This window comes from Talpa europaea (assembly GCF_964194135.1).
Source record: "Talpa europaea genome assembly, chromosome: X".
NCBI classification, from domain to species: domain Eukaryota; kingdom Metazoa; phylum Chordata; class Mammalia; order Eulipotyphla; family Talpidae; genus Talpa; species Talpa europaea.
The window spans coordinates 83,926,535-83,949,672 of record NC_140081.1 but is presented as its reverse complement, the minus strand read 5'-3'; the positions used below and the strand labels follow the sequence as shown (position 1 = coordinate 83,949,672).

The following is a 23,138-nucleotide window of genomic DNA, read 5'->3' as shown; positions in this document are numbered from 1 at the left end:
GACTGAAGAAAATGATGATCAATTTCCTGTCAGCTGCATTACCTGAGATGCATCTACATAATATCTCTGATGAATGCAATTGGTTGAAAGTTAGACACCGACAGTTCAGCCTTCAACATCCCTGCTCTTTCTTCTCTTGGCATCTTGTCCTGCAGGATGCTCTGCTTGGGAAAGGCTGGCAGGAGGGAGAGAGGGACAAATAGGGCTTCAGTATTTGTTTTATCACCATCTGTCTCCACACTTCTTGGAGACAGACATTTTTCAGCTGGCATTTTTACTTTAGCTTTCCTGGAGGCAGAAACATGATATTTTCATCTTTCTGATTTAGGGAACCACTTCATTAGCCTGAGTGTATGCCCTGGAATAAAAGTATCAAAGTGTAGTACTGTTTGCTAGTATGACACTTTACATAGTCTACCTTACTTGAGGTAAGCCAAGATGGTTTATGGAAAGGCTTTGATAGAAAAATAGAATATGTGGAAAATTAATTTGGTGTAGCATGAATATTTATGGCAGCTAAAGATTTTTTTAAATCCTGGTAAGGTGAGACAGATAAGTTTGAGAAGCACCCCCATGTGATAATCCCTCCAAAGGCTTAGACTGGCATATTTTTTATCATAGATTTATCTCAAAAATAGTCTTTCGTGACAGCTATTTTTCAGAACCTACTCGATAGCAATGCAGTGACATTTATCCCTTAAGATTATGGTGTCACATACAGTAGCTCTACCTTCAGAGTTGAGTGAGAAAACCCCAGCTTATCCCACAGACTGACAGCTTAATAGGGTTGCCACATTCAGTCAAGGCTGGGCTTGTTGACTACTGTGTCTATAGCAGCAGAAGGAGACATTTTCATGGCATGACACTGATGTCTTTAATCACCTGTTGAAAACTGGACCAATTATTACTTTAAGCAGATCATGCCCTACTAATACTTAGGCCTGTTCCTCCTGTTCATAGGGTCATCTCCTTATACGGAACACATTTGGAGATCTCTGGGACAGTCTCAGCCTGCCCACACCACCTTCAACAAATAAATATCAGCTCACATTTTTCCCTTTGAAATGTGTTTTTTTTAAAGATTTATTTATTTATGCATACAAGCACTGGGGTACAGGCCAGAGATGTGGGGGGTGAGAGGATTCACCAGAGACAGAGTGGGGAACAGAACAGGTAGACTGACTGAAGTACACTGCTGAGGGGAGCAGTGGACAAGTCAGGAGAGGTCTGCTGTGCCATGTGGGTTGCTCCCTGGCTAGCCGGGAATCGAACTCATGCTGCAGAGGCTACAGATTGCTTCATAAGTTGCATCTTAACCCTTGTGCCACCAGGGAGGCCCTGAAATGTGTTTCTGATGGTGGGGTAAGATCTGCCTCCTTTTCCCATCACTGCTCCATGGACCAGTATGCTTTGATTTTAATCTGAAAGGCTTGGGAGATGTGTCCATGAATGACATATACAACTGCATTTAATACAATATTGATTGAACCCTAAGGGTTCTATACTCCTTAGGTCATTATTGCTTCCTTCAAAGTGGGTATTGTGCTGGGTGATAGACTGAAATCACTGATGCTGTAGACAAAACATTTGTTTACATCTTTGGGGAAAATCTTGAGGGTGTATGGGTCAGTTCCTGTAATCTGCAAGTTGTTGGTTCTCAGCCAGTGGATTTTCAGTGGTTCAGGCTCAGGCTGAGGATTACTGTGAGAGGATCCTGAGAGGGTAAGAAACATGAGCCAGGGGCTTGATGCATATCTAGAATAGGACCGTCTTCCCGGTGATACCAGTGGAGATGTTAATTCTGGTCACTGTGTGCTTTGGGTGGGTCATTTAACATCAGATTCTGTTCCCTTATTTTTCAGGTGGGAACAGTGCAACCTGTTGTCCATCATGTCTGTGCAGATGAGGTAGCTGTTGATATTATAGTATCACAGCTGGTTGAGCAGGTTGGGGAAGAGTCCTAGCAAAAGTGAAGAGGTTTAGGCCATCTTCCTGCAAGGGACAACTGGATTTTGGGAAATATCTCAGTCTTTTGTAACCAAACTACTGAGTGTGGTCACTGATCAAGCAGGGTCATGCCATCTGGAATGAGGAGAGGAGGTTACTGGGTAGTTTACCTCTTGTGTCACTTAAACTGACTAGATGGGGTTTCCAAAGAGGAATTGCAGAAATGTTCTAAGTTATCCCAGAATCAGCAAGCAGTTGGGCTGAATACATTCTGGTAGATAGTCACACAATGGAGATCTGCAATTATTTTTTATTCACCTCTCAGATAGCATGTAAGGCAGGTGGGGAACTGACTGAAACAAGTCTCCTGACCTTTTCCTGAGCGAATAGAGGACCAGCCACCTTCAGTGTCACTTCATTAGAAGGCCTCTGCCTCCTGACAGTAACACGCCCAGGTACCCAGATCCAGAAGAGCTATTTCTGCTCATCAGCCACAGAGCATCAACAAAAGTGGACTCTTGACACTTGAGTTTCAAGGACTGAGGCAGGCACTTTGGGGAAGCATCTTTCTTGGCAACCTCCTGCCAGCAGAGGTGGTGCTGCTCTGGTGGTCCTCGCCTCCTTGTCTTTGTGACTGTAGTGGTGACTTTGTTCTCCCACAGCTACAGGAAATGGCCCTTCTTTACTGATGCTGGCACCCAATCCCAAAAGGAACACACATGTGAGGGCCCCTTGGAATGAAATTCAGCTGTCCAGATTTGGGGTTTTTTTGTTTGTTTGTTTTTTCCTACCCTCTCAGACTTCAGCAAGTACAAAACATTGTTTGAGTATCTCCAGTGAATTTTATTGATAGAAATATAGCCAGTTGGGGCATGAACAAAAGCATGGAACTCAGCATTTCAGAGCAGCCTCAAAAAACAGCACAGCAGAGTGTATAAGTGTGCAGGTTTGGACTCAGCAAGCCGGGGCTTGGACTTGTGCTTTTTCTCTTCTGTGAGTCCCGGTTTCTGTAAAAGACTGGTAATCTTTTCTTCCCGAGCAGATTGTTGAGGGGATTCAAAGAGACTGCGAAATGCAGACCAGAGTGCCCGGAACACGGTCCTCAATAAATGGTAGTGATTAGTACTGTTGCTGAACAAAGCAAACCTCCTATAAAAAGGCCCTAGCAGTTCTTTACTGAAAGATAGACAGAGCTTGTCCTGATTTTAGCTCCCTTCAATGACCCATTTCTTAATTCTTTTTAAAAAAGATTTATTTTATTTGTTTATGCATACAAGAACTGGGGTGTAAGCCAGAAGTTCAGGGAGTGAGAGGATTCACCAGAGACAGAGTGGGGAGCAGAACATGTGGATCTACTGAAATACACTGCTGAGAGGAGCAGCGGGCAAGACAGGAGAGGTCTGCTGCACCTTGTGGGTTAGCTCCCTGGCCAGGGATTGAGCTCATGCTGCAGTGTCTGGTGATAGCTTGCTAGCACTGAGACTTTAACCCCTGTGCTACCAGGGAGGCCGCATTTTAATTCTTTAGGAAGACCACATCATGCACCCCCTCTCATTTTTACCTTTCTTTCTCTCCCATTCTGCAAAAACATCAGAACCCCCATCATTGGTCCTGGTTGATGCAAATGGTGGGTGATTGGGTCCAGTGGGGGATCAACAGGGTCATTTACATCTAAGGTTATGTGCTGGACTGGCCTTCCTTCCTTTAATGTCTTGATTTATAGCAAAGACAGTTTCAACTGTTCCTTCTATGACTTATTACAGGTGTCTCCCACTATCTGAAAATGGAACATTCCAATTTACAATGATTTCATAGGTTGTTTTGGAGGTCTGGGAACACCAGTCCCATAATTTATATGGAATCACTTTTTTGAGCAATCCCAGACATAGAAAGTAACCCCCCAAATCATACCAAATAGGTCCACTCTATCTTCAGATAGAGGAAACCTGTGGTGATTAACCCAAGTCATCTTCCTAACTTACTGATGTTAGAAACCAGGATGGGTTCGTTGCTGGTCAAATCTAGTTGCTCAAAGCTCTGAAATCCTTTCTTTCACCCTTGGCTTATCCTTCATGGAAAAGGCAAGTGATCGTTAAAGTCGTTCATGATTTCCCAATTTCTCAAGCCAATGAATTTTATTCTTTACGTGACTGTGGCTTTGATCTTTGGGTTTATCTCCTTTATGGTGAAGTTTTATGTGCCCCATCAAGGAAAATTTACTCGAATTTGTAGCTCCTGGGTCACAGGAGCAGCCTACTTTTTGTCCCCTCATATTTTAGTCAACCACATGACAGGTGGAGCTTAAAAACCACGCAAATGAACTCTTGCATGGTTAGAGCCACTCCTTGCTCCCCACTCCCCTTGCTCTGGGCATATCTTTGGGCCGAGACTACAATGTGTCTCTGCTTAATGAGCCAGAGTAAGTCACCCTCACCTGAGCTGGGGGCGTGCCAGCTCTGAGCAGATGACACGTAAACTTTTCGTGTTTGCTTTTCCCTTCCTGTGAAATAATGAAACGAATGTCTCCCTGGCCTACCCCATGGGGTTGTTGGCCTCCAATAAGAAAATGAATTTGAAGTATCCTTCAAAATGATGACGTAACCTCCATTACTAGGTGTGTCAGAGTGGGAGAGTAGGCCCATTCCAGATGGACGTTCTACACTAAACAAATGGCTCCCTGTGAAGGCTAATGAACGCAGCACTACTGGCCTGTTTCCAAACACAGACTTTTCAGCAGCATCCTGAATCTGTCTCTATGCCTTGCTCTAAACATATTGCTTTTTAATTGTTTTCCTTAAGTAAATCCACCGATCATTCTATTTTCCATTTTAAAATAGGAAACAATTCTATTTTGGAACAAATCAGTCCATGGTGCTGAATGAACCAATTGAACCAGTATAAGAAAATATTTTAAAGGATTGGTAGCACCATTTACATTAATGAAAAGTCTGAGTAGCAGACCATTTTGAAATAAATGCAATTTTATTACTTTCTGACACATATAATAACGGGGCTGGGAATAGAACTTGGAGAAAAACAGAAGATCAGAGCAATCAAATAAGATTCATTGATAGTGAAGCCATCATGGTGAACGACCTGCTAAAGTCCATCATCCTCAAGTTGACTGACATCCCCCTGGTAAAAGCCATTTAGTTTGCAAAGTTTTGTCTTCCCTTCAAAGATAGGAATCGAGGTCCATTAAAGAACCCTATCCATGGCTTCAGGATTACCTGGCTTTGCCAAAGGCCAGCAGTGTCCTGTGCACTGGTCAGAACAACCGCTCTCTCACCCCTGTGGTGACAACTTATTCCATCACCAGCTTGGACACCCCAAGTCCTGAGTCCCAGGAACCCCCTACTAAATAAGGGGAAAGGGTGCAGTGGGAGGGGCTGGCATTGAAAGGATGAAGGAGAGGCGGGACGGGGGGAGGGGACGGCAGCACCCCCATTCTGTTTGTTTTTTTACCCTTCACTATTTAACTCCTCTTGCCTCCCCCTCCCTGAAACATTTGAATTTCTTCTCCCTTCCCTTTGTCCTGCAAGTCCCATCTAAGGTTATAGGGAAATGTCAGAAAGCAGGACAGAAACACTGCAGTGATTAATGACCCCAGTCAGGGACATTTCCATCTCCACGCTGCCTACCGTGTACCAGGCTCCATGCAGGGTGCTATCATGCATTAACGAAGTTGGTTTTCATGGAGGCCTTTGAGCTGGACATTGCTTTTGCCTTCGTTTTACTGGTTAGGTGAAGTAACTTACTCATCAGTAAGGGATTTGGGGTCCAAACCTCGAACCGTGTCTACCACCCTACCCACTACTCTGCCCTGCCTGTCACATACCTGCTTCTGTCCTCCGTGGGCTCACAGCCATCCTACCTTCTTCCTGCTCTTGATGGGAATCCCGACCTAAGCACACTTCCTTCTCTAATCCAGACCTGGCATGGCTATTCTGTTCCACCTTTCCCTAGACCATGCTGCTAAATGCTGTCCTTTCCTGGGTCTCTCCTCTAGCCAGGCCCACCGGAGTAGCAGTACCAGGCTTCTCTGCCGGCACATCCTCTCAATGCTGTCAGGTGACGTGCCTGGAAGAACGAGTCAATGACCTTCCCCTGTCTTTGAGGCTAGCTCTGCATTCGCTTGCCCTGCACACGGCTCTAATGAAGCCCTTGCCCTGTGTCCCCACAAGCTTTACAGCCCGTACAAGTGAGACCTTTAGCCCTAGGCTGGATCCAGTCCTAGCCTGTGATGAGCTGGTCATGTGACCTTGGGCAGGTCTCTGCCCTTCAGCTTTTCTTTTATTTATAAAATGAAGGCGTTAGGACCAAATGGCCTCTAAAGCTCTTTCCAGCTCTACCAGACTGTGGGATCCTATGACAAGGACATTTGAAGGGGAGGGACTTTGAAAGGAAGAGGAATGCCATAAAGCTGCTTTGATGACTGAATTTCCAGCCCTTTCCCTGATGGCTTCCCAAACAGACCGAAGTGAAAGTGATGCAGGAGGAGCCCCGGGGTGTAACCATTCTCATTAGTCAGCAGGGAGCTCTTCATTTGACTCTTCCTGGCATCTTTGGGGTACCAGGGGAACAGGCAAGTCAGTTGGTTGCCGTGTTGTCAGAGTTGTTCTTAGTTTCTGATATTGGAGAGCTGGGGGTGAAGTTTACATAATTAAACCTTAAAGAAAGTGTCTCCCCCTTAGCACCGCATAACCCCAATGGGCTTCCAAGTAAAAGAAATGGAATTCAGTGTCTGTTGCTCCAAATAATATTTGACACAGCTGCCCAAAATGAAAATTAGAAGCCCTCTAACCACACAGATATTTCAGCGGAGAAAGAAGCACATCTAGAGAAGTGCCAAGAGCCCTTGGGCAGGGGAGCACAAAGGAATACAAAGTGGCTGAGAAAAACCAGAGAGAGGGAGAGAGTTTCACTCTCTGAGTCCCTCCAGCCAGAGAGCTGGGGTAATTTTTGACCTAGATGTCCTTGTGTGCATTGCTGGGAGCTTTTACTAAGTATTTATGTAGCAGTTTCTATTTTACCGGATGCTTTACCATCACTTTTATTTGGCTTAGTAACGTTTTCCTGGAATCCCATCTACGTTATGATCACAAGAGTCATGTTTGCTTAGCAGCTCCGCGTGCACAGCCTCACACAATGGAGCGCTTGTTGCAACAGGAGAGCAGGTGCAGAACCCAGGCGGGCGGGCACCTGCAGCCACCCTGGGCAGTTGGAGCAGGGCAGGTGTACACTTCAGTTCACCTTTCCCTCCCTGTTACTCTTTAGTTTTATTTTACTGTCGGCAGCTTAGAGAATGACAGCACCAGGCTTGGGCCTGCGGAGGACAGAGCTGTTCTGATATTCAGACCCGGGTGGTGGTGGGTTCTTTCCTCAGTTCCAGCTACTCTGCCCATGCCTGGCATTGCTGCTATGTCTACCAGGGCGACTGGCTCATGTGCCTCCTTCTGCTACGTCTGGGCTCTGGCTATAGCTTGGAGTCTGGGAATGATTTTAGAGAAGAGAGAAAAAGTAGTCATTCCACTTTCTGCAGACAAGACCGTTCCATGTTCTGGGGTGAGTACAACAGTGGATCACCTGATTGTTGTTAGTGCCTTCTCCCCCTCTGTTGCGTCGGGCAACACCACACTGATAGAGACTCGGGAGTCGTGGAGCAGGCTGCACAAGGCAGGATGCTGCTGAGAGCAAGATCCTGGCAGTCGTTACTGATGGAATAATCATAGAGCATCAGCTACGTGCGTTAGGAGGACAAGGAGAAAAGGATGGTGACACTCAGGAATGTCATCTAGGGCTTGGGGGACACGAGTCTGCTCACCATGTTACCAGCTTGATGACCAAGTGTTGTCATCGAAACTAGACCCCAGACCCCTGGCCATGGTCCTAATCTTATCAACAAGGCATTCCACTGATCAGCTTCTGGGGTCCCTTGTCCTACATCGGTCCTCAGCTCCTCTCCCCCCCCCCCCCGGGCATTCCCAGTCATACCTCATGATGTATGAGTCAGGAGTAAGTTTATGCATCCATCCTCAACCCCCCGGGCATTCCCGGTCATACCTCTTTTTTTTTTTTTTTTAAGATTTTTATTTTTATTTATTTATACAAGTACTGGGTACAGTCAGAAGCACAGGAGGGTGAGAGAATTCACCAGAGCCAGAGCAGGGAGCAGAGCAGGCAGAAGGACCAAAGTACACTGCTGAGGGGAGCAGCGGGCGGCAGGAGAGGTCTGCACGCCATGTGGGACCCTCCTCTGGTGGCCGGGGAGCAGCTGGGGATCGAACCGGTACTGCAGAGGCTGCGGGCAGCTTCTCAACCCAGCGCTCAACCACTGCGCCACTGGGGAGGCCCCCGGTCATACCTCTTGATGCATACCTTTCCCAGAGTGATCAAGCTTTCTGCTCTTGATTGATATGAAAGGCACCTTGCAAGATTTGGCTCATATGACTGTGACTGGACAGTTCTGACCTTTGTATAGGAATGCAGAACTGCAGGTGACCATAATGGTGACTGAGCAGGCCTCTTAAGTCTAGCAGCCACTTAAGTTTTGCTGACCCACACCCCTCAGCTACGCCGGCTGCTGCCAAGCACTCCAATGAGGGATGGCTTGTCTACAGACGTCTGGTGATGTAGTGGACTTGCACACTCTCAAGCCCATGTTTGCAGGGATGTCCACCACAGTTGCTGGTTGAATAGTTTACTGTCTGAGGATCTGCCAATGCCAAAACCAAGATCTGGTCCATGAAGTCCTAACTGGGGATAGTGGGCCAGAACACTGAAAAGTTCAGGTGTCCTACTACCAGGGTTCTGTGGGTGAACACAGGGCTATGTGCGTCGATGCTTAGTAGGGAGGTGCAGACGGAGTATTTGCATTCTGATGGGAAGTGCTGCTGGTCGAAAACAACAGATTCTTTCTCTGCGCCTCAAACACTGAGAACCTGGATATTTTACCATCAAATTCGAAACCATGATTTGTTTTCACAACAGTGAAACCTCGTGGTAGCAGACTCAGTAGCAGGCCGAAGTTTATACTATGAGAAAACGGTTCATGATGCAAAATGCTATTGCTAACAGGTGTCACTCGAGTGAGCGCCATGTGGAGCCCAGTGATTGGTCCATGGGGATGGACAGAGAATGGAAGTAGTGGTGCGGTACTAGGGCAGTGGAAACTCATATGTCTGGCTGGTCTAAATAGCAGTGACCCACCGCCTGAGTGGTGACACCCCGCTGGGGCATAGGTAGCTTTTCCAGGTGATGCAAGCTAGTGCAGTGGGTGGGACTCTTTTCCTGGGAGGGCCCAGACAAAAAGTCCAGTTTAGGGCAGGCCCTCACTCAGTGGTGCATATTTGGGGGAACAGGTCCGCAGGACAACAGCACAGTCATTTCTACCCTCTAACTGAGCTTTGGGTGAGGCCTTTAGTGTCAGTGCAGTTCAGCAGACGTTTTGACTGCCTGCAGTATGCCAGGTGCTGGGTAGGGCAGAAGACCGACAAAGGCAAATGCGAACTAGGAAGTCAGGGCAGCTTTCAGTCTTGTACACCTTGGGGACTAGAGCTGCCAGGAGGAAGCACAACTAAAGCAACATGGATGGAGCTGGAAGGGATCATGGTCAGTGAAATAAGTCACAAGGAAAAAGAAAAATACCTGATGGTTTCACTTATAGGAAGAATATAGGGGAACAAAGAAAAGAAGTAACAACAGAACAAAAATAAACACACAACTATAAATCACAGACATTCTGCAGGGGAGGAGGAGGGAAAGGGATCAAAACCAGGGAGGGAAGAGCACAAGGGACTATGGTGATGGCGCACGGGTGAATTGGTGATGGAAACTCTGTGGGGACTATACCTAAGAAAAGAAAACAGACAATGTAAAATAAATAAATAGAATTAAAAAATAAAATAAAATAAAATAAAGGGCAGGGGCACATCCCAAGACAGGTAATCCTGCCTTCATGGAGTCAGACTCATCCTAGAGCCTGGGGTCTGACAGGCCAGTCAGCCGAGCCACCATCTTCCTGCCTTTGCCACCTTGAGTCACAATCTGCGTAGGCCTCATCCTGCACAGCGAAGGTTCTGAGGCCTGTAAGTGACTGTTGGCTAAGACAGCAAAATAGTGGCAGGAAAGTCAAAGTTGTTTTTTGTTTTAGTCAGTTGTTTTGGTTTTTTTTTTTTAAGATTTATTTATTTATTTATACAAACACTGGGTACTGTCAGAACCACGGGAGGGTGAGAGAATTCACCAGAGACAGAGCGGGGAGCAGAACAGGCAGACTGATGAAATACACTGCTGAGGGGAGCAGCGGGCGGCAGGAGAGGTCTGTGCGCCATGTCAGACCCTCACCCGGCGGCCAGGGATCGAACCGGCGCTGCAGAGGCTGCGGGCAGCTTCGCAACCCAGCGCTCAACCGCTGTGCCACCTGGGCGGCCCAGTCAAAGTTGTGTTTGAGGATTGCAGCAACATCCATGCAGAGGAAAAGTATTCCTTTCAGCCAGGCCTGAATGCTCCGTGCTGACTCCTGCCATGTCTTTGCTCAGTCATAATCCCAAAGAAAGCTCCACTTCTTTTGGCCTTGCCCATGTGTCCTAACCCTAAACCCTCCCAGTCATACTTGAGGTAAGCTTAGATGCTGCCATTTCTGAAATTTTTTGTGTGGGACAAGGGATTTAAAGCTTCCCCCCATTGCAAAAGTTAGTCACCCTCCTTCAGGAAATCCTTTCCAAGTAACATTTATTAAATGACTACTGCATGTCAGTCATCTGAATTTGGTGCTTCCCCAGAGCGGTGTCTCCCCTTATCTGCGATTCCATTTTCCATGTTTTCAGATCCCCAGTCAACCGAGGTCCAAACATGCTACATACAATCCAATTTTTGAGAGAGACACATTCCCGTGACACTGCTTACAGTATCTTGCTGCAATTGTTCTGTTTTATTACTGGTTATTGGTGGCAATCTCTTATTATCCCTAATTTATAAGTTGCACTTTATCACAGGTCCATGTGTACAGGGGAAAGCATAATGTATTTTTAGGTTCGGCTCTAACCTCAGTTTCAGGCATCCAGGGGATCTTCCACTAATCCACTGAGACAGATGTGACCTGGTCACAGCTGTACTATAGGTGTGCTGGGCGCTATTCTAAGCCCACTGCCTCTGTTACCTCAGTTTACCAACCTGTGTAATATCAGCTAATCCTCAGAACAATGCAGGTGGCATTATGCCCATTTGACAGATGAGGAAAGTCAAGCTCAGCAGGGTCTAAGTACTTGTTAAAGGGCACACAGTAAGGATTGGCACCAGCTTTTTTTTTTAAAGATATATATTTTTATATATATATATTTTATATATATATATATATAAATATATATAAGAGCTGGGGTTCAGGTCAGACGTGTGTGTGTGGGGGGGGGGTGTTGAGAAGATTCACCAGAGACAGAGTGGGGAGCAGAACAGGCAGATTGACTGAAATACACTGCTACAGTGCTGAGGGGAGCAGCGGGCAAGACAGGAGAGGTCTGCTGTGCCGTGTGGGTCAACTCCCTCGGCAGGGATGGAACTCCTGCTGCAGTGGCTGAAGATAGCTTCATAGGTTGCATCTTAACCCCTTTCGCCACCAGGGATGCCCAGCACCAGCCTTTGAATCAGAGTCGTGACTGTAAGTGTCCACGTACTCTGTATATACCAAATTCAATCTCCCCTCTCAAAAACAATGACTGGCCCTTACAGTGAGTATCAGTTCCTTTGCTGCACTGCTCTCCTGCGTGGCTGAGGTATGTCACTAGTTCTTTAATCCTTTCTGCTTGGCTCTCGTATTTGGGGGCCTTAAGGCTCCAGCACAGCCCACCAGCAGCCATGCGCATGATCATAACTTGAATGGCAACTTCTTGGCTTCTAGGAGCCCCAGCTTGCCTTTCTGTAAGAGGACGGCATTGGACTAATGCCAACTCCAACTCTGATATGTTGAGGGTTAAAGTCAAACTTAAAAAAAAAAAAAAACACTAAAAAACAGGGAAAGATCATTTCCTTTTGGTTTAACTCCAGTGGGACAGAAAACATCTGCGGCTTGTTCTCTGGACTAGGACTTCAGTCAATGAGATTGGGGTGATTGAGTAATAAATCAGCGCCAGATACTTCTCTGCTACACCCCCTTCTCCCCAGTTACTTTTTCAATCACTTTATATTCTTAAGAGTGAAACCGGGGTCAGAGTCCTCTCCTCATTAGAATGTTCCCCTCAAGGACACCACTCATAGAGCCGGTTTCCTGCCTGCTCTGCCCAGGCCCAGTAGCCTGACTGCTGGTGTCGGGGCCCAGAGCCCAGGAGACAGTTCTGACAGGCATTCCCACGTCTGGGCCTTTGCATGCACGCAGTTCTCACAGCAATTCCTTTTGCTTTCTTATTTACTTTTCCCTCCCTTACCTCCAGACTCTTCTGCAGAATTTGCTTCTTCTGACAGCCTTTCAGGTGATTCCACCTGAAAGGTGTATTTTCTCTCTACTTTCCCTTTTCAGGGGAGGGGCGGGGGGCGAGCCTGTTACAGCCAGACTCTTCTCCCTGGGGCTGGTAATATGGCCAGTGATAGCCACTTCTCAGGCTTTCCTTGGCATCTGGAAAATATTCTTTGCTTCTCTACATTTAAATGACATCTTGATTCTATTCCAAGACCAATTTTTTTTGTCCCTCCTCACAGTTTGAAACTAGCTAAAAACAAATTCTAAAGCAGTCATTCGCTTTTACAGTTACGGTCCACTAAGCAAGATATAAATGGGTTTGCATATCTGTTGGTTCTCCTCTAGCTTTTGCTTCCTTTCGGTTGAAGTTTGCTTGTAATTTCGGAAACGCTGTTGTTTGAGAACACAGGTACTTATCAGAGTTCCTTGGATACATTTGCCTCTAGCTGTCTCCTGGCTGAAATTTGCTCTGAAATGCACTGCTATTCCGACAGTTAAGGAAAACATTTTTCGTTAAGTATGTGCATAAATAAAGAAGCAGAGTGTTGCCATCTTTATGAAGCAGATTTACAAAACTCTGATATTTGCTCCTTTGCTTTATTTTTCTGTTCATTTGTGAAAAGTAAGACTGCATCTTGGATAGAAAAAACAATTTCTCAGATGTTTTTTTTCTACCCAGAGTTCTAGTTTGTTTTGAAAGCTATTTATACACTTTAAATTATCCCATTTTCCCGCAGTGATTATTATGGCCAGAGCACTTTCCAAGGAAACAGTTTGATAAATCTCTCAGTTGGCAGTAGGGGCCACGTGCAGTACAGCAGTCTTTCCATAAGATGGCGCTCTGAGTATGTGAGATCTGTAACTGGTTTGTAAACATCAATAACAGGGCAGCAAATTAAACTTTTCTGAAACCCAATTTTGGGGGTGGTGGGAGAGTTAATCTTTCTAAGACTTGCTCCTAAACACTTGCCACCATTCTAATGCCCAGGGGATAAAGGAAAGTGAGTTTTCTGGCAGCTTCCCTGTCCTAAATCAGTATTAGCATGTTTGAAATCAGCAGCGTGCCTTTTAAGAAAGCTTAAAAGAAAAGGATTTCTTCTAAAGGTGGAAATTGTGATAGTAACAACACAAATGTTAGTAACAACAATGAGTAACAAATGTGATAGTGACAGTTGTGCTGTTAGAAAAGTCCCTCTCTGGGCTCACTTTTTTCATCTATGCAGTGAGTGGATGGGACAAGATGCTCTGTAGTGTTTCGTCATTTCAAGTGGCCTACATTGGAATTCCTTGATTTCCTTCCACTCCACCCTTGCTGCCTCTGCCTAAACAAGTGTGTGTGCGCATGCTTACAGGTGACATTTCTAATTGCTCGCGTAACATGTCCACTTCCAAAAAATTTAGGTTTGGAAAGTAAGAGTGTCTCTCAGTTGCTCATTTTCCTCCTCCACTGGGCAGCACTCATTGCCAGGACCATGTCAAAGCTTTAGGAAAGAAGTGGTATTCTGGAGCGAGGACAATTAATCTAATTAGAGGTGAGTGTTACTAAGTCCATAAGCCATGGTTAAAATCCCCCCTGGCCAATAGTTCCCCATTCTGGACATGCTGGGCAACCTGTAGGAAAGGGAAATTCTGGCTACGAGACCTCACTCCATCCAAATCCTGTCACGAACCGGCTACACCAGTGGCATAGAAGGAGCAGGTGGAAATGAAGTTTGGATGAAAGAATCGTGCAAAGCTACAGACACTCCCTAACCTCGTCCTTTTGGGCTTGAAGCACGCATGCTCTGTCAATGCCCAGGGGCAGATCACATAGGTCACCTTGCTAGGGCCAGGGTGATGAGGGCAGGGAGGCATCAAGGACAGTATTCTCCTGCATTCACTTTCCTAGTATCCTGAAAGATTTCACAGCATCTCTTGTGTTTGTCTAGAGGCACAGCGGGGTAGCGGGTGCTGGATCATTTATTTCTCCAACTTCAACATCTTAACTCCTAAGTGTGCAAATATTTCACTGAAACTGTATGCCCAGGGCTCTCCCCAAGGGCTTTTAAAGGGCGAGTCCAAGAATCTGATGGATAGGTGAAGAGCTGCTGTGTTGGGTACCATTGCCAACCTTGTAGACCACTCCAAGCTTGCGAATCGTCTCCCACAGTAGAGTGGACATATTTGACACAAAAATGTCAAATATTTGGCCAGCCTGGATTCTATCTAAGGAAGCAATAGCATCAGCATAGTAGTTAAGAGCAGCACTAGCTGTAGGCAGACATACCAGATTCAAATTCTAACGTGCCAGTGACTTCACTTCTCTGTGCCTCACTTTCCTCATCTGCAAAAAAAATTGAAAAAGATTTTCAATTTTCAGTTGTGGAGGTTTTACTTCTTTGATGATAATCATGCCTAGCTCACAAGATTGTCAGGAGGATTACGTGAGATTAAATGCATGTTTACTTTTTCCTCAGTGCTGGGAACAGAGAAAGCCGTCGCTATTGACAGCTGGTATTATTCTGAGAGCCACAAGGTGCTTCGGGTAGTACAAAAGAGAAGCAAGCAACCCTCTGCCCTCAGAGAGCTCACACACCCTGTGGGCTAGCCAGTGGCATGGACATAAAAGGAGCCCGGGCACTTGAGGGCAGTGTCCTCAGTATAATGCAGGCCAGGGCGCAGGTCATAATGAATCCGTTCTCGTCAGGACAGGATTTTGTTAGGCATCTGCAGGGAAGGTGGGTGAGAACTTGAACCACATTTTGCCTGGGTTTTGAGAGAGGACATTCAAATCACAAACATTCAGATTCCCACGCCCACGGACACACTGTCCTTTCGGAAATGGGCAGGTCAGGATGGCCTCATGGAAGAGTGGGAAACATTTTGGCTCTATTTATCCTCACAGTGTGGCTATGACCTGATGGCAACCATGTGAGGGCTGTGGAAATTCTACATGGGCCCATGCATGAGTTCTGCCACCAGAAACCCACACTAATGATACCAGCCTCGCACTTACTAACTAGGAGGGTTTTCTAGCCATCCAGGGAGGGGCATATGCATCAATCCTGCTTTTTAATTTTTCTTTTTTTTCCTTTTGTCTGAAAAAAACTACTATATAAAATTTTACTCATTAAAAGCTAAAGAATTATGAACATTAAAAAGGCAAATGGTCTAGATGGAAAAAAAGAAGTAAAACCTCTTAAATATCTCCCTACTTTTACTCCGCCTTATTTATATCTACTAACTTTCTCTTATATATACACATGTAAAATTTTGCAGTAATTTGAACACTTAAAAAGCAGATGAAAGCAGTCCGTATGCCGGTGTGTTTTTACCCCAAATGGAATTGTGCTGTGCATTCTTAACCATTGTTTGTTTTTGTTGCAACATATCTTGGATTTATTCCATATCAGTACATAGAGTACGTCCCCATGTTCCTATTTGTTCCCTTCATGTCTGCATAGTATCTTAGGATAACATCAGAGCACTTACGATTCTGTTCTATAGTTTGTCTGGCTAAGGAGAAAAGGATAGAGAGATTAGAAGCAAAATAGGATACTGGGGTTGAGGAGAGGCATTGAGACCCCTAAATGGGTAGTGTACGAACACAGTTTTAACAGGGGAGGGAAGTGCACAAGAGACTATGGTGATGGTTCATGGGTGACTTGGTGGTGGTGATTTTATGCACCTGAGAGGAGAAATCAAACATTGTACAAAAATGAACAAGGATGTAAAATATACATAAATAAAAATTTTACATAAAGAACAGTTTTAAAATAGCATCACTAAATTTTAGCAGCTATAGGAGTCAATTGGACCAGTTCTTTTGGTTACTGCTTTGCAGAGTAAATAAAATAAAGACAAGTTTTAGGTCTAAGCCACAAGCCAGCTCTTCCCAACACTTCTGTAACCAGAAACCATGCTTAATTTACTAGAATCCTTTGAGGATTTAAATAGCACATGGATAGAGCAGAAAAGTGGATGCTATTTCAACTTTCAAAAAGTTTGGCAAGCTTTTAAACCCAAAGCTGTTTTTTAAAAATTGAGTTACCATGGGGTTGGGGAGCAGTGTTTAGTCCTGGCTCCTTATCCATGGCTTGGAGATAAGAAACAACAACAAAAAAAAAAAAAAAGAAAGAAAGAAAGAAAAGAAACAGAAAAAAGAAAAAAGAAAAGTAGAGCTAAAAGGGCACTTTTCTGAATGGCAGAAAATAATCCAGTAGGGCCACAAGGGATCAGCCACGGGATTAATTTGATTTAATATTTATAAATGATTTGGAAGAGGGAGTATAGGGTAAAATTGCTCAGTTGGCAGATGTCTTCACAGTATTCCAATGAGGATCATAAGCTTCAGGAAGATATTTGTTTTGTAGGAGCAGGCAGAAAAATAGCCAGCAAGCTTCAGTAGAATGCAAGCCAAGGAAAAGTCTCTAGGGACAAATTCCTGAAGTTCATTTCAGAAGATTTATAATGAGCCTTACATCTTTATCTGTGAATAGCGTCTCTACATCAGGTATCAGTAGCTGTAAAGAAAGGGCAGATGGACTTGCTAGTGTCATCGGTAGAGGGTGATATTTAGACAGCCAGTACTGTATGAACATGAAAGAGGAGGCCAGGAGTGAGTTGATCCCCACCAGATGAAGAATGTTGCAAGCTTTCATCTCGCCCCCCCCCCAAGGCAACTGGTATTTGAGGATGGACAATCTGTATAGTCACCAACTTTTAAAGTTAAAGAAGCTGAACATGTTAGGCTACCATTTTAGAAAAAAATACCATCAATTGTTCTCTTGAACTTTACTACAAAATATTGTCCTTTTCAAGGACGAGTTTTAATTGTGAAAGTCCGAGCTAGATTTTCTGCTACTGTACATGTTTTCAAAGCATGTCCTTCCTATTGGCAGATACATTATGTCATGGAAGGAAACATCTCACAGCATCAGATCAATACCTTTTGAATTCCTGAAATTTTGAGTAATAGAGAGATAATGAGGTCTGCCCTATCCACCTCCAGTGCTGTTCAGAAGCTCAAATGGGCTGAGTGATATGAAACTGCTTTGTTAAGTGCTATGTGAAATACAGTAGAATTAATTATTCACTGCATGTCATAATTTTGGACTAGAAGTACAAGTTGATCAAAATCTAGGAATTTACCCCTTATAGATATATCCATTGAAATGTGCAAAGATCACTATGCAAGGCTGTTCTTTGCAGCATTATTAACAAAATATTAGCAATATCTCCATTGTTCCTCAGCAAGAGATTAGATATATTATGACATAATCATACAGCAGAATAAAGGAGGAAGAACAAGGCAGTTCTTTGTGTTCTGACATTGGAAATATATCTAAGATGTATATTAAGGGATTTAAAGTTGCAAATTTATATGACTTGTATGTTTCTACATTTGGTTAAAATCAAGTCAGTATATGCACATGAAGGACCCTGGAAGAATATGTGTCAAACTGTTACGCATCATTCCCTGTTAGAGGGCTGGGGTGGTGGGGAGTTTTATTTTATGTTTTTTTTTCTGTGCCATTTGAACTATTTACAGTGAGCATAAAGGGTTTTATAATTAAAATATTAAATATGAAAAAAATAAAGGAAATATGAATTTGCTTTCAAGCTATTGTAATTCTTTAAGTATTTAAAGTGAAGGTGAAAGGGCCCAGTGGTGCAGTGGGTTGAGTGCAGTGCTGTGAAGCTGTCCTCAGCCTCTCAGTGCAGGTTGGATCCCTAGCCAGCCAGGGAGCTACCTACATGGCACAGCAGACCTCTCCTGTCTCGCCCGCCGCTCCCCTCAGCAGTGTGTTTTGGTAGATCTGCCTGTTCTGTTCCCCACTCTGTCTCTGGTGAATCCTCTCACCCCCACAACTCTGGCCTGCACCCCAGTACTTGTATAAATAAATAAATCTTTAAAAAGAAATAAAGTGAAGGTGAAAGTCCTGTGGATCTTTCCATTTCTTTTTCTGGGATCAGGAGAAGGCATAAAACAGCTTAAAATCCCTTCTCCCCCCACCCCCACCTTTGGTAAAGGTGTTTTGGTCTTCCCACGTGAGGAAAGAAAAAGGACAAAATGAGATGTTTCTTGTTTTTGTTGTATGTTTGCTTTGTTTTGCAAGGTGAGGAGTGACTGTGTCAAGGGGCTGGAGCCATGAGTGTGGCAAAGAAACCACCTGAGTAGTGAATTACTGTCCCATTCAAATTCGGCCAACCCCCACATGGAAAGGCAGAATTGCCAAGCAGTGTAAATAGTCCCCCTTCACGTGATGGTGGGGATGTCGACGCATACCTTGACACTCCAGTTCTGAAGTCAAGCCTCTGGCTTCTCCTGGAGAAGCACCTTCAGATCTTCCCTTGAGCCAATGTTCTGTCTCCTCAGGGAGACAAAGAGTACCATTTATGCTGCGAATGGCTTGGGAAAGCCTCCTGAAATGCATCCCAGTTCTAAGGCCTGCAGAAAATGGTGGGAGGAGGAAGTGGAGGAGAAGGAAGAGCTAAAGGCACACAAGACTCTTTCTCCTTCAACTGAGTAGAAAGCCCTCCCAAGGTTAAGGTCCTTCCTGTGTGCTTCCCAGGACCTCCCCTGGCCTATCTCTTACCATTCAGGGTTGGCGTTGGCCCTTACTCTTCTGAACTCTGTCGTACACTGAGAGCACAATAAGGGCAGAGACGTCTGTCTGGTTCATTGTGGTATCCCCAATACCTCGGGAAAGGGGCATGGAATTAGTATTTGTTGACTGTTGAATGAATGTTCTTCACTGCTGATAGACCATCTGCAGTGGTCCAGTTGGGTGCCATGGGGTCATCCATGGCTCAAATGGCAGAAGAGGAGCTGGTAGTCAGCCTTGGTACCAAATACAGTCAACTTTCATTTTGCTTGGGACTCTCTTGTGACATATCTTTTCTTTACCTTCACTTTTCCAGATACAGCCAAAAGGCAGCAAGGAATGGAATGAAAAATCAGTTCAACCTCCATGAGCTGAAAATGAAGGGCCCTGAACCGGTGGTCAGTCAAATTATTGACAAGCTGAAGCACATTAACCAGGTATGTGGTGTATCTGTCAGAAACGGAAGGGCAAAAACGTGAGGGATGGGTATAGTCCACTATTCAAACTGCATTCTTGGGCTTTTGGAGAGATGATGATTGTTCATTTTCTTCAAAAATTCTCTGTGCTGCAAAGGAGTTCCAACCTTCATTGTCCACCCCACTTTTAGATGATAAAGAAAGTATTTAGAGCTTGAAAGGATATAAAGAGTTTGGAAAATGGAGAAAAAAATTCACACAATCCCATTACTCTATCCTGTTTTCATTTTTTACATTTTCTTTTTCAATATTTGTTCAGATAATCACACCAATGTAGATGCTTTACTTCAATGAAAGTATACAAGGGACTTGCTCTTAAAATTAACACTGTATTGGAAACAATTTTTCATGTTGTCAGATATCTTCATATTCATCATTTCTTGTAGCTGCATAAGGTTCCTTTAAGTATTCATCATACTAAATCAACACCTGCTTTTTCTGGAGATTCATATTCCATCATATTTTTTACCATCTTCAATTAAGCTACCTCTTCACGCCTAGTGCTTGCTTCTGATGTTTGATCATTTTCTTAAAATGCTGGTATTATTGGGTTAAAGGAATGGGTATTTTTAATGCATGTTTCCAAATTGTTTTCCAGTGGGGCTCTATCAGGTTTCACTGCCACCAGCAAGATACAAGAAGAGCAGCTCCATAGTGCCCTTGCCAACCTGTGACACACTGCCAGTCACCGAGACACCCACAGTCTCTTGACCTGTCCACAGACTTTTTCCTCTCATAATGAGTTCAGTAACTAAGACACAAATAGAAGTTAGTTGTACCATCTGCTGTTGATTGCTCTGTGGCCACAGTAAAAAAAAGAAAATGCCACTGTATAGCAGAGTGTTAGTGTTCCTGCTCCACAGTCCTGAGTGGGTGGGCCCTGGCACCGCTGACTTTTTATTTATGCATACATGAACTGGGGTACAGGCCAGAAGTGTTGGGGGTGAGAGCATTCACCAGAGATAGAGTGGGGAACAGAACAGCATGAAATACACTGCTGAGGGGAGCAGAGGGTGAGCCAGGAGAGGTCTGCTGCACCATGTGGGTAGCTCCCTGGCCAGGGATCGAACTCGTGCTGCAGTGGCTATGGATAGCTTCATAGGTTGCGCCACCAGGGAGGCCCCGAGACTGAAATTCTTAGGCAAGGACAGCAGTTTCTATACAGTGACATCAGCATGATTTTGTTCCTTAATGTGAAGTTTAGCAGTGCAAATTCTGTGGTTCTTACAAACTGCTGGAAGGACTTTCTGATAGCGGGATCTTTGACTACAAATGTCATGATGAGGATTCTTACACCACGCATGGGTGTGACTCCTCCAGTGCCTAATAAAGTGCTCGGTACTCTGTGAGCACTTAATAAATACCTATTACTGCTGCTTCGCCTGTGATACTGACAGTGTTTGCATAACAGAACCTTCCTTCTGTGAACTCACAACCTCACTAGATTCTGCCTGGTCAGCTGTAGTATGATTCTTTCAAAACACACCTCTGAAGGGTCAGATCCCGGGCCTCCCCGGTGGCGCAGCGGTTGAGCGCTGGGTTGCGAAGTTGCCTGCAGCCTCTGCGGCGCCGGTTCGATCCCCGGCTGCTCCCTGATCCCCGGCTGCTCCCTGATCCCCGGCTGCTCCCCGGCCACCGGAGGAGGGTCCCACATGGCGCGCAGACCTCTCCTGCCGCCCGCTGCTCCCCTCAGCAGTGTACTTCGGTCCTTCTGCCTGCTCTGCTCCCTGTTCTGGCTCTGGTGAATTCTCTCACCCTCCCGCACTTCTGACTGTACCCAGTGCTTGTATAAATAAATAAAGAAATCTTTAAAAATAAATAAATAAATGAAGGGTCAGATCCCAACCGTAAGCCACTCAAGGCTGAACTAAGGGCACGGGATGTCCACCTGGAACCAGTGCTGGTATTTGTCTTCTGGATTATATCCAAATTACCCCAAACCAACTGCATCTGGGTGACTCTACTCAACTGGTAAGACCCTGAGATTCTTGTCTGGCGAGTCCAGAATCTCAGGGTCCTTCACTGTACCCCTAATCCTAAATGAAGAATACTTAACTCAGATCTCTTTGGTCAACAGACCTGAAGGGGTCCTTAATGTGTTTCCCTTAGGAGGGAAAGCACAGGCATAGAAAGTGCTTAAATGAAGAGAAAAGGCAGCTTGTGATGAAGAGACAGAAGCGTGACACTGCCCAACAAGTGAGGGAGCTTTGCTCATGTCTCTGATGGGCCAGGCTAGTGTGAGGATTCCAGAGAGGGGCGAGTGTCAAGACTAGCCATCAGTAATGGGTAAGGACAAGCAAGACTGGCAGTCATAAGGAAGATCTGTGGTTGGACCACAGCCCTGGCTAAAGGGAAAACTGCATCAGCCTTGGGCTTTTAAGGAAGGTCACCTGAGATGTGTATAGCCTGCTTTTTTGGGGATTTGATGTTAGTGGGAAAAATATAGACTTTGGCTCCAGATGGATCTGAATTCAGTCGTGGCTCGAAGACAGGTATATAAGCTTGGGCAAGTCATTTAGCCTCTTTGAACTTTAATTTTCTTGTCTGTAGTACATAGACACCAAAACCCCCCTTAATGGGTGACTGTGAGGATTACAAATTATATATTCATGCATATATACACATAATATATATGGTCCTATTATATAATATTTATATAGAATGTTTATTTTGTCAAATTGTATCTTTTTTACATGTGTATATTCACAAGCACATAATTGCATGTGCATAGCAAATCAAAAGTGGCGGTTAAGACTATGATATTCAGGATTTTCTCTTTAGGTGGGACGGGAGTTTTTAAGGGGACAGTAGTTCAGTGTTTCTGCCTGTCTAATTTTGCTCCCCCAATTTGTATGGGTACAGATCCCTTTGATACCTCGCCTCTTTTCTCTCCTCTGTTTTTGCTTCTTTCTCTTTCCTCTAAATTATAGCCACAAAAGCTGAAATCACTTCATAGTATGGAGGTGTATATTGTCAGCCACCATTACAATTCCTTTCTCCTACCTCTGGCCACACATGTGTGTGTGAATTTCTCTGGTTCCCTTACAAATACCAGTGAGCAACCAATGAATTCTCAATGATAGACCAGTTTTACCTGTTTAGGTTGAGCTGTTAAGATTGGTTGGGCTCCAAACACCCACATTGATTTTTTTTCCCCTCAATCTATGTTGCTCTACATGACCAAAACACATTTTTTTTTCAGACCTTCAGTAAAGTTTCCTATTTTGGCCTTGATTCAAAATGAAAGTGAGACATTTTAGAGAAGTCATAAAGAAGAATGCTATGACGATGAAGTAGATGAGGATAGTGGTAGTGATAATGTGTTGTATGTGTGTAGCAGTTAGCTCTATTTCAAAATTATATCATGTCCTAAAAGTCTAACTGTTGAAATTAGAAGAATTGGGGTTGAATAAGATGTAGCATTGTCACAGAATCATGCTTTCCAAGAACTCCTTGTTACCCTTGGACATTATTTCATCCTCACTTTCCCCCTGGGAGGTAAGTGATAAATAATGTTTGGCCCTTTTTTATAGCCAGGGAAACTGAGGCAGAAAGTAAGCCATTAACGACTGTGTGGGCGTACTGCCAAAATATCCAGTGAGTTCAGTTGAAAATCCGATCGATCATCCAGATGTTATTTCCTACACACTGCCAAACATCTGGATTCACTGACTGCCT

At 44.6% G+C, this 23,138-nt stretch overlaps 1 protein-coding gene across 1 annotated transcript in view; it reads left to right on the top strand.

Moving 5' to 3' along the window:
- Positions 1–23,138, top strand: part of GPC3 (glypican 3) — a gene marked incomplete at both ends in the record, with an annotated part of 376,515 nt that overhangs the window by 252,080 nt on the left and 101,297 nt on the right. Inside the window, one exon of the mRNA XM_084258526.1 lies at positions 19,301–19,421. Coding sequence (XP_084114652.1) covers positions 19,301–19,421 — 121 coding nt within the window. The remainder of the gene's footprint in view (positions 1–19,300; positions 19,422–23,138) is intronic.